Raw genomic sequence first — 12,629 nt, 5'->3', positions numbered from 1 at the left:
CTTTGATTGTTAATATAAACTCCTTTGTCTAAAATGAGTTTTCATTAAATCATTGACATAATCTTTCAATTGAACTGGTCTGTGGCCATTGAAGTAATGCTTAATGTCTAAGGCTACACTGCTTGGGATTGGGATACCTACATGAAATATAACGCTTCAAAGAAAATACATTGTCTGCTTTTAAACCACATTGCATTTTCAGAGGAGCAAAGCTTTTAGCTTGTAATTCTGATAAAGGCAATGGGTAAATTTCTTAAGCAGTACACTCCTATTTTCTACAATAAAGTTCTTTGAACTTATAGTATATCCTGAAATATAGCCTATTCTAATAAGAGCTAATATGGTGTAATGTGTTTGCCTTACTTGTTTCACTTGTGTGGATGTAGTGTCAAGTAAGTTTAAAACAAGGCACACAGGATGCAAAATATAATATATTTAATACGCAATAAATAAATTATACCAGGGGACAATTTGAGAAGACAGAAAAAAATAAAAATATATTTATATCCAATGGCATATTTTTATCTTTCTGTTCATTATAATCAGATCACGCCCATATACAGACATCATATTGCATTTAATAAATATGTACTAGCTTAGTTATACAATAAGTCAATTTCTTTATAACACATTGTAGTTAATCTTTTTCTGACAACAACCACGGCAATACACATACAGCAATACTCCGTCATGTTTTCGCAGATCTTATAGAGACACATTGGCGATATCTAAACACTGGAACTGAAGCCACAGTGAACTAAAAATGGGTGTGTTATGGCTATTTTGCAACTGTGGCACCAATAAATCCTGTTTTCTGACATACTTATGCCCGTATCTATCTGGCCATGAAGAAATGTTTCTAATTATCTCCAGATATTTTAGGATGCCCATCTGATATTTCTGTCAAATGAATCAAAATCCCTGACCTTACTAGGATTATTTTGGAATGAGTGTTTTACCAAAACCTTGATGTCAAGTTACTATATTATTGACATCAGAGTCCCTAGGACATTGTTTCTGGAAGAGCCAGTTGCCATCATATGTTTCAGCTGAAGAAATTAAATTCCATTCACTACCATTGTATTGGGTTAGCAGCAGAAGATTCAGTGGTGTATATCTTCAAACAGTACACATATAACACCCACAGTTATCTGCATGGCTACATATGCCACTGTCTAGCTACAACGGAACTGACCCTTTACATGTAATCAGTTAATTGGTCCTTACTGGACTGTTAAAACCTGATGACGGCTTCAAATTATAAAATGTACAAGCTCAAGTACGAGACACTGGCCTTGCATTCGAGGTGAAGTGCTTAGCAAGCAGAGCTCTCTTTCAACGAGTATGAATATGGGATTGTTGAGGCAACAATGAAGAAAACTTCTCCAGGAATTGTTGACAATTATTCTAAGACTTGTTAACCTAGTTTGGGCATATACGGCAGCAATTAGTAAGGGGGTGTTGAAGACAAGGCAACCAAGTTCAAACTTATTTCAAGTTGAAAGTGAAAGAGAGAACTACACAGTGCAAAGGAAGCATGTTGGCTGTCACTGCCAACCCCTTGAGTTAAAATGAACCATCACTGCAGCTTTCACAATGTTCCATGGAGGCTAAAGGTGTTAACACAGCATTGTGTCTGCAATGCATTAACCGTTTAAACAAGTTGATTCTGTTCTGCTAGGGAATAAGAGCCAAGTGTGAGTGCCACAGAAAAGGGGTGACACTATGTATTCAAACTAGTTAACAGGTTCAGTCTGGAAACCCTGCAAGTGTGTGTGTGTGTGTGTGTGTGTGTGTGTGTGTGTGTGTGTGTGTGTGTGTGTGTGTGTGTGTGTGTGTGTGTGTGTGTGTGTTAGAGGGGAACACAGGAAGAGGACTATCAAGTCCCAGAGAGAAGACAGCAAGTGGTCCTTTGAAATGACAGCTGACCGGGTTGTTCAGTTTTCGAATGTAGCTATTATGTTTACAAAAAAACAATAATCTTATAATGCAAGATATCATTACTGAAGAGATGAGAAATATATTCAAGTGCATCATGATTTGTTCAGTCATGGTAGCTACAATTTCAGCAAAAAAGAGAATTATACTGAACATATATTCAAGTGTATCACAATATGTATGGTAGGCATAACTGAACAAAATAAAAATCTGTTGATTATGTAGAGAATATCAATACAGTGAAGGATTTGGTTGCTGTATCCCTGAAAAAATTGCTAAATTTAAGGCAAAACAAATTACATCCTGAAGCAGTTTCAACAAGGGGTACATTCACCAGGTGAACAATAAAACAAATAAAAATTGACTGGCAATAATCACATCTCCTGAATATAGACAAAGAGCAACTGGGAAGAAGTTATTACAACAACTATTTTTAGAATTAGCCTTTTCAATGACCAGTTGTCAATAATAGTACTTACCAATCACTGCATTTAATAACATTGATTCCTTTCCTCTCCAATGCAAGACTATTGTATGATCGTGTCAGTATCTTGGGACAAACAAAACAATGTGGGAGCAGCAGCAGCAGCAGCAGCAGAAGAACAACAGTAGCGTCACTTGTTTTCTATGAGCGTCTGCACTTTGTTGACCAAGTCACGAGCCATCATCAGGACCTGCGGGACGTTGTGTCGCTCTGCCATTTCTGAGATAAGAATTTAAAAATCGACATTACTTCCAAAAGGCAGATTTCTTAGTAATATTGATCAAATTAAATAATGTTTTTTTTCCTTATTACTGAGTGAGTAAAGTCAAGACATACATTTGAATGTCATGTTATGTGTGTGTATATATATATATATATATATATATCATGTTTTTGCCTATTTTCAATATACCTTTCATAAAATAATCTTTATCAGTTCGCTAGACCCTGACAGTTAGTTATTCAGCCATTCCAGCATTTTGCAGCATTTTTACTTGTATTGCCTTGTCTTACCATTGAAGAACTTGATGATGTCTGTGAAGTCCATGTTATTCTCTAGGATGATGTCTCTATACATCTCCACAAGTGCCAGAGCAATGAAGAGCACAAAGTGTTCAGAGGAGGTGTACTTGGCGGCCCAGATGGTTTCCCACACAGAGAACACGTCATCGTAAACCATTTCTGTGCAAAAAAAGGAAAAAGAACTAAATCAGACTCCATTCATTGACTTGTGAGATGTCAAATTCTCCTTATTTGGAGGGATTTAAGCTAAAATGATCATGATGCGCTCCTCCATCACCTCTTTTGAAGTCAAGTAGAAACCAACGATAACAGAAATAGAAGTGAGTGTAGTCTCCGTTCTGCTGCATCAGTTCAAACAGCTCAGAGTCCAGAATCTATTAGTATAAAAACAAATATGTTATCATTACACACTGCAGCCATTGCATGCATACATGTGTTTGTGCACATCTTTACTGTACATACCTGGATAAGAGAACGCATATTGGCAAAGTGAGAGTCCATGGCACCTCCATGAGGAAAATTATGGTTCATCCTTTTCATCAGTTCAGTGAAGCAGCTAAATGCCATGACCTCTGAAAAGCACACACACACACACACACATTTAAAAAGCGACACATTTACGTGCATTTATGCAGTGTTTACAGATAGAGTTTGCACTTAAGTTTCACTGACCATCATCCAGAATAACTAGCAGGGGAGCCAGCAGATCACACATGCCCTGGACGTAACCTATTTCCAGATGCTGCCACACGTAACTACAAAACACAACCAGATTTTTTACAGTATTTTTGTTTTGTTTTGGGTTGAGACAAGTTTCAGAGATATTTAGCATTGGAGACACATTTACCTGCACATGATGTTACGCAACTTGTCCAGGTTCTCGGGAGTGAAGTAAAAATACGCTCTGTCACAGCGTCTGACATCTTTGTCAATGCGATGTAAATTGATCAAGTACATGTCCAGTATTTCTTGCTACAAAGATAATAAGTGAAATGTATGTTAGCGCATGCTCATGATTAAAAAAGTAGGTTTGTCTGTATGTCATGTGTAATGCTTACAGAATAGGTTTGTTCTTCTGATGATTCGTCATGTTTGGCGTCCCCTCCCACCTCTGCAGACTCTGGTTCGGTGAGCACATTTTCCATCTCAGGCTCCTCTTCCGAAAGGCCCAGGTCGGTGCCCTCAGGACTGGTGTTACAGGCTGTGTCCAGATGGTGATCTAGGACAAGGTCCATCGACGCCATTTTCTCTCTTTGTGCAAAGGACATGGGGGGCGCAGCAAGGCCCGCCAAAGGCCTGACCCTGTTCATGTCCAATGAAGTCACACATGTTATCCCAGCGGGAATGTCCTCCATTTCCAAAGCAGAAGGCGAGTCATCCGAATCTGCTGTGTCCGGAGACTGCCGAGAGTGGGATGGCAAGGAAAGGCTTCCTCTTGACGCAGCCTGAAGAGCATTCAGGACTTGTCTGACGGGTGAATTCGAACCAGGTTTCTCAAATGGAATTTCTGCAACCTTTTTAGTTTCAGCCAAGTCACTAACTGCTATTTCAGCATCCTTTCTCTCTGACTCTGTGGTACTGGCCTCAATTGTATGTGACAGGGTTTTTTCAGAAGCCATTTCAGGTTTTTCAGAAATCTCTGGCTTTATTTCAGCTGGCAGATTGGTATCTTTTTCTGCTGTCGGCGGACACAGCGGCTCCACTTCCGGATCTTTGCTCCTGTGCGCTTGAATAGTCAAGGTCTGCCCGAGTGGAGGTGCTTGGAAATATTCGTTATGAATCTCTGTTTCCAGCTTTAGAACATTGGTGTTTTCTGGGACACATCTTGAATTCATATTTGTGTCTACTTCTTTTAACTCTTCGGATGGCTCACTTGCATCTTTTTCTTCTACTTCAGGTGTTCCTTTTTCAGATTCAGAAGTCTCTTGGGGTTTGCTGATTTCACTCTCCTTAACCGCCTCACTTTCGGAAACTGTCTCCATCTCTGTCTCAGAAACCTTGTCTTTGGCACCTGTGTCCATTTCGTCCTCCACTGCTTGCTCCGATCCAGTTGCAGTTTCCTCATTTAAGAATTTGGAGACTGACTGCTGACAGGTTGTAGATTCAACAGTTGACTCTGTTACAAGAGGGCTGTTTCCTGGACCTGGATGTTCACTTGATATACCTGGAGAGGAGGGGTTGCAGGACGGAGGTTGTGGGGCATCTGCAGTGCCACTTGTGATGTCCTTTAGAAGACTCCCATGCTGTACTTCTCCTTCCTCAGCCATGGGCTCAGTCTCAATCTGATCCACTGTTTCAACTGATTCAAATACCTGGAAACCACAGGCACACATGTTGAAGGATTACACGTTTTGCACATGTAAACCCATTATCTTAAAATCCATGTACAGTTCTTAACATTACTCCTTAAAAAGCTTATAAGGCATACTTTTTTATTTTTTTACATCTAAGTTATATAATCAGCCTTAATTAAATTGCAAAAGTCTGCTGTGCATTCCTGCCTCATGTTCAATGCCCCCTACTATGATTATTCACCAATTAAAAAACAAGTTTCTGCAAGTTCATTGTAATGAATGGTAGGACATCAATCTAAAAAGTTACGATAATATTGGAAAAGGGGAGGGCAATTATAGTAAAGTATATATGAATTGTAAGAAGTGGAATAACATTTATGACATGACACTGGAATGGTCTTTTAGAAGGAAATCTTTGTGATGTTCATAATGACAAACTACCTGTGCACTACTGCTGGAATCACTTTGAGAGATGGTATGCTGTTGATCTGAGCCGATGCTGAGAGACGACTAGAGACAGGGAGAGCACAGAAAGCAGAACTGTCAGCTAACAATCCCCCTTTCATGTTTTGTATGTTGTATCAATGCATGGCTACATATCGCGGCACATTTTCTGCTAAAAGGTCAAACTTGCATCTGTGCTGATGGTGGAGTCGCGCTGCACCGGTCCTCTTCCCACACTGGCCGCAATCGAACATCTGGCGACCGCCTCTGCGTGTTTCTCTCTCTCCCTCTGAAGGACAATGGCCTCACAACCCTGCCACTCCTTCATAGTCTGCTCATACATGGTCCGCATCTGCTCATCAATCTGAAACAGAAACCTCATGTAAACAGAGATCGCATCGTACCCAGTTGTTTTCATTTAATATACTGTACAATTAGACAGCACATAAGAGTACCTCTAGTCGGCACTTCTCCGTCATGGTGAACTGGTAGTGTCCCAACAGGAAGGGCCAGACATCTTTGCGTAGTGAAGGAGCAACACCACCAAAATACACAAGCCTGTGTATCTCCCTTTCCTGATAGGCCTGGACAAGATTAAGTCTGCTATTTATCAACGCAACAGTGAAATCATCCAATACTTAATAGAATACTGTACAGTAAATAGTAAAATAGATCTTATGGCCTGATGTTTCCATGTAAATCTTACAGAGCTGTCCTTGAGAAACCTGCCCCAGACCTCTACAGAGAGGCCTCCTCGGGCATCGTGGGGCACAGCGGGCTCAACTATAGCGGGGTTGACCAGAGCAGAAAGGTGGGTACGCACTGTGGACAGATGACGGCAGTATGCAAGCCCTGGAGAGGGTAAAAAAAAATAAAGTTCTCATATTCACAAGGAAGAATCTATTTGAATGAAACTATTCTATGATTAATCAACAACGGTGACCCACAGTTGTTAGTACTCACATCCGTAGAAAGCACGGGAGATGATCTGGTACTTCATGGTGTCGCAAAGGAGCTTTAAGGAAGGCCTGGTAGGAAAGGAAGATGGCAAAGTTAAGTCGACTGGATTCATCTGAATGTTAGTTTGAGCATGTCCCTAGGACAAACGTACCTCTCCTGATTACAGCCATTAGGCAGAGAGCCATCAGAAGAGCCATTCTGTGAGCAGGAGGAACACGAGGACTTTCTGGGCGTCGGTTGCCACAAGTTCACTCCCTGGTCCATCAGCTCCAGGGCCACTGCAAAGCATAACAGTCCTATCATTACCGTCGCTACTTTTATCATAAGAAAATGAAACCAGGTGAAATTCCAATACATTTGGAAATAAAAGTGCATGTCTAATAACAAACCAAGTGAGAAGATGCAGATGGAGATGTGGCAGACTAATCACTGTGTGTCCACGCCAAGTATCTTTATTTCCAATGGGATTAGAGTATGAAATGAACACATAGGAACTACATTTGCTGGAAAAAGCTACAAAATGTTACCATTAAGCCTAAAGCAAAAACAGATATATCTTACCGGAAATTATCTTAACTCTAACTCATTAACAGAATAATAATTGAAGATGTAATCTCTGATGATGCTTTATCAGATTAGCACAGCGAGGCCGTACCGGAAGATTAAAGACACTTACTGAACTCCATCTGAACGCTGGGAAAGAGGATCCTGAACACATAATCGGTTGCTTCGTCTTCTTCCTTATCTGATACAGAATCACATGAGCCATGTGGACTCCTCTTTCGCAGTTTGGGGAAAACCTTTCCCTGTGGACAGAAAGGCAATTCACTCATCAATGCAAACTATGAGGTAGGAGAACAATGTTACAACAGAGCTCTGAGTCGAAAGGCTGATTGGCGGAGTGATACAAAAATAAAGGGCTGTCTGGCGGCAAAGTCAAGCTGTGGAAAAAATCTCAGTTTATTGTACCATTGAACAAATATTTAGGTTTGAGAAAAGCATTTTAAAAAAAGCAGAAAAAACGTTTTCCGTCTGGCCACCTCTGCAACAATACAAAGCTGACTGCTAAGGAAAAATCTCCCCCAAACTCCTTATAGTGACAGCGCTAACTGCCAATCTCATAAGGTCACACACTAACTATGCCTAAGTAAGCCATACAACCCTACTTCAAAAATGCTGAACTATCCCTTTAATTGTCGTATTCTGGCGCCAGTAAATGAAAATAAAATGTCAGTAGGCCTATATCCTATTGGTCCTGACCTTTCCTCTCTGGTTCCAGAGTGGTGGGTCCAGCTGTCCATGAGGGAGCAGGCCGGTCTCCAGGCAGGTGAGAAACTGGAGGATGTGGCCTCCTTTGGGGAAATGTAAAGGGGGTCTCTGGATCCCATCCTGGCTCACCAGAACTACCGTCCCACCACTGTCCACTGGAGAGTGTAACACCATAAATACAAAGGATAAATATAACTCTTAGAAGACCTTCTTTGGGTAAAATGATGACGGGAATTTCCGTACCTTGCTGATGACAGTGGAGATACACAATCTCATCCAAACGAATTGTCATAGCAAAATCCCAATAAACACTGATGGAAAGATGGGAGAATATGAGCCATAGGGTCAATTGTGCAAACACAAGAAAGTATTCTTATTGGATTGGGATTTCTAACCTTTTCTCAGAATCTAGCTCCCCAACATTGCCGTTCATCAGCTGATTGGGCGTCCATTTCAGCGTCATGAGGTCTCCAGTTTGATGTAGAGAAAGGTAGCCCGGGATGGCCTCCATGTCGTCTCTCTGCACACACAAGGAACAGCTTTCAAATCAACCATTTTCTGAAGATTGAAATAGCTGTTTAGAGATGAGTATAAATCCATTAACAGATGCATCAAGTTCCCCAGACAGTAGACTATGGCTACTACTGAAAAAGGAAAAACACGTACCGGCTGCACCAGGACATTGTTCTTTCCAAACAGAAGTGTGGCTCTGGAGTTTTGGTGGAGAGATTCCACATAGTCCCTCGCCCACATGATGGGCCGTTCATCCATGCTACCGCTGGACTGTCTCTTCTGGATCTGATAAAGGGGTACAGAAGTATGACACATTGGATACTACATGCACTAGTTAATAGCTGATTAACTTATTACAAATCAATGAAGTCCTAACCAGGGCGGGGCGTCTGGAGGGCGAATCCTGACGACAGTGTCCGCTGTGGATGCGATGGCGCTGTACAAGCTCGTCGGCAGACGGGTCGGTCCAGAAATGGTCTGCAGTCTTCACTTTGGTGAACTCCAAAGCACAAGGGCCAACTGTAAAAAATTCAATAAAAAAGGTTTATCAGTTTTAAAGCAATTACATATTTCCACATTCTGAATAATTGGTCATATAAACTTAATGCTAGTAAAGTAAGGCCAAGCAAAAGGGTTTGACAGTTTATAAATACCCAATAGAGAAGCAAGAATTGGTCCATCCACTGGATTCAGGAGCATGGCTTCTTTATCATAGAAGGCACTGCATGAAACAATATGGGTGCAATAGGAGAACATTTGAAATAATACAATGTTTTGCACACAATTCAAAAAAGGTTGAAAACTGTTCAGGCTGATATCCATAAAAAAACTGAAATTGATACATCCATTTGGGCAAGATTATGGTTTTGAATAACATTTAACAGTACCTGCTGTTCTCCACCAAGTACACAACAATCTTGTCCAGGAGCTTCTCCATCAGTGCAGTTCGGATCCACAGGTTTTTCAGCCCCTGAGGAGGAAGGTTGCCCAACTTGGATTGCCGACCGCGTTCATTACTCAGTGAAGAATTGTTTTGTTTGCTGAAAAAAAGGAAGATAAACCCTATAGATGAGACATCTGTCTAGGTTGTTGAATAGGTTGATGTTGAATTGAACAGATGTATAGGACAGGTCAAGGCATTATAAAGCATATAGCACGTTAAAAGTAGGACAGAGAGAGAGAGTCGCATGTAATTATCTTATGTCGCTGGCTTCTCACAGGTGGAGTTTAACATTTCACCTGTTTTCAATTAGCTGCTCAAGCTCGTGGACCTTTTGGCAGAGTTCCTCAGCGGGCGAAAAGCTTTTTGCCGCCTTCATAAAGAGTGCTGCAACCTTGTTACTGCACAGCAGGCCTGCAATACGCCGCTTCAGTCCATGGAGCACGCAGGCCTCCACTACAGCTACACACACACACACACACACATGCACGCACGCATGCACGCACACACACACACACACACACACACACACACACACACACACATTAATTAGCAATTTACAATTTTTTTATTATGGGTTTAAAGGTGTAAGCTCTTTTTATTTGACGTTGAGTTTTGTTTTGATAGGCCTTGTACAATATGATTTCCTCTTTGTGAAAGCCTCAAGCCTGGATATTTTTGACAAGTGACAGGAAAGCACAGGTGACACTAGCAGAAAAACACTCCTGTTTTCCAAACACTGTCTACAGTTGCTAGGATATGAAGGATGTGAATCACACTAGCCTCACTCCAGTTTAGTATCAACATCTTAGAAGTACTTTAATGTATATCCACCATCGATCTATCCGCCTATAGCTAAAATATAAATAGACTTGACTAATATGACATGATGAAAATAAAAAATGTTTAGGGGTATACATTGCTTAAAGGAACATTTGTAAATTACACATGGAAAGGATCATCTTGCACTGTGAGCATGAACTCGTAGGAGGTGACGGCTTGACCACAAACTCATGTCAATCATCAGTCAAGTAAATGTGGTTGTAAACAATACTGTGACAGTACACGCACTAAAACCAATCATGCCACAAAATCAAGCTCTCTCTCTTGTTTACTTCTCTAGCCTCACCCTCTTTATAGCACCCTTCTGGTGTGGCCAATGATGCTCATTCAAGTTAATGTTCAACAATAAAGCTGATGTAAAAAGCCATGGTGAGTGATCTAGAAATTTGAAACACATTGCTTGGTATGCACTGCACTGCAATCACAATAGATTTGGTACCAAAACATTTACCACAGAAGGATATGATGTGGCTGCTGTCTGCGTGCACAAATTTCCTCGTAACTGCCTCCTCCATAATTTGTTTCACCTGAGAGAGAGAGAGAGAGAGAGAGAGTGAGAGAAGGGGGTGCACGGTGAGACAATGCTTAATCTGTCTGACACTACTTGCATATAGTGACAGGGCATCAGATCAAGAAGCACAAGAAAATGCAATGGGGGAAAATACATTATGGTAATGATGAGCAGTGAAGGAGCGGTTGAGTCCCATGACATATTCATGAGCATTCAATATATAGGCCACAGAGCATTAGCAAGAACCACGAACAAGCACAACAAATTTTGGATTATTTTAGATGTACAAAAGCCTAAAACGCAACGTTATACAAATAGGATAAATTAGGATAAGCAGATTGAGTCCATTTCATGATAGTCAGTTTTTTTAACCAACTTATCGTCATTCCCTGTCATCATCACAAGCATCAATGAATACAATTTTATAGGTTGACATTCAGCTGAAGCAGGTATTGGTCAGTGTATTTACTTACTTCAGCAAATGTTCTTTTTAAACCCTAACATTTTACAAAAGTCCATGTTACACAAAGTGTCCATGTATGTTAATAAGCAGTGCCTGATGTGACATGCTGTGCCGTGTGTCCACAGAATGAAAGAACAGTGTACTGCAAACAGCCTTGTCATAAATCAAGATGAGTATCTTCTGCCCTTTGCAGGTTTGGATTGGAAATATATTGTATTAAAAAAACACATGCAGAATCATAAAACTTGCAGATGAGTCATCTGTAGAGCACACTTGTTTGTGTGTCCCTGTTCTTCATATGGATCAATGAATAAACAACCCTGAAAAAGTGTGTCTTTGGTATAGCACCAATCTATTTTCTATTTTCCAGAAATGAAAATGCTAAAAATTCATCATTTGAATTAACAGGCTGCGTTTTTAATCTATAAATGCTATAGCTTTGCCCCTCCTTGCAGCAGGATCTAGCACCACAGTCAGGGATGTTTTGAGAGGCAATGAGTCACAGGTGAGGGGGAGCACGGACAAGATGAGCCTGGAAGTACCCGGCTTTCTCAGCGATGAATAAAACATCTTGTTTTTCTCCCTCCCCGGGGAGTCACAGAGTCACTGAGCAGCCTCTGAAGGGTCTGCGGTGGTGTGCTCGCCTTAATGGTCTATGTAGATTCATATCCAAATGGCTCACACAGTCACAGGAATAAATCAACCCCAAGCTCGTGGGGTGAGCAGCACACGCTTAAAATGCCAATGAGAGAGATGGCAAGGTCACACCTTTAAGTTTTGGATCTTAAATTTGGTGGTGTGTGTATTAGGAATGGCAGTTTAATCATGATTGTTTTCCCCCTCAATTCTAGATTATGAAAGAGCAGGTTTTGCATCATAGACAAGCACACTTGAAATCTGACACCCCCTTCCTCCTCTGTCTAAAATCATCATCTCCAGCATCATCTGTACCTTTAACGTCATCATCACCATCCTCGTCATCATCAGCATCTTACACCTAACATCAGTCAAAAACACACCACTGTACAATGTCACTGGCTCGCCTTAGAGCAGCTATTCTTATTAAGTAAAATAAATTGTAATTTTTATGATAAACAGGCCTGTAGTCGTGGTTCAAACAAACCCTGTGAACGATGTCCACACACACACGCACACACATCGTCACAGCTTCCAGCGCCAGTAAACACAGACTGTGATGGAGAGGAAAATCAAACGCAACGCACCTCTTTCTTCACATTGCGCAGCAATTTCTGTCGCGTTTCGGCCTCTGTCACGGGAGAAAACATAATGAATAAAAAATGCTGATCAGTTGCTGAATAGGAAATAAATTATAATAGGCTCACGACGGGTAAAACTGAGAAAAAGGCGGCTGTAGCCTACCTCCCATCTCTCCGTCCGGGTGCAGGGTGTAGCAGCTGACACGCACAGCTTTTCTTTTTCTTTTTTTT

General features: G+C 41.0%; 1 protein-coding gene across 1 annotated transcript; it reads right to left on the bottom strand.

Annotated features, from left to right (window-relative positions):
- Positions 1 to 2,552: 2,552 nt before the first annotated feature.
- On the bottom strand, positions 2,553 to 12,467 carry sgsm1b (small G protein signaling modulator 1b; the record flags this gene model as incomplete). Its single annotated transcript, XM_080047320.1, has 24 exons — positions 2,553 to 2,641; positions 2,936 to 3,103; positions 3,222 to 3,318; positions 3,407 to 3,516; positions 3,617 to 3,699; positions 3,792 to 3,916; positions 4,003 to 5,256; positions 5,680 to 5,748; positions 5,873 to 6,046; positions 6,138 to 6,266; positions 6,389 to 6,534; positions 6,646 to 6,710; positions 6,794 to 6,920; positions 7,319 to 7,448; positions 7,903 to 8,066; positions 8,155 to 8,222; positions 8,307 to 8,431; positions 8,578 to 8,709; positions 8,801 to 8,943; positions 9,078 to 9,145; positions 9,312 to 9,464; positions 9,664 to 9,826; positions 10,659 to 10,734; positions 12,405 to 12,467. 24 exons carry the CDS (start codon positions 12,465 to 12,467, stop codon positions 2,553 to 2,555), a joined length of 3,921 nt encoding a protein of 1,306 aa, XP_079903446.1.
- Positions 12,468 to 12,629: the final 162 nt, after the last annotated feature.

The sequence above is a fragment of the Ammodytes marinus genome (assembly GCF_949987685.1).
Source record: "Ammodytes marinus genome assembly, chromosome: 18".
Lineage (NCBI taxonomy): Eukaryota > Metazoa > Chordata > Actinopteri > Uranoscopiformes > Ammodytidae > Ammodytes > Ammodytes marinus.
The sequence above is the reverse complement of the archived record's forward strand: the minus strand, read 5'-3'. Positions and strand labels throughout refer to the sequence as shown.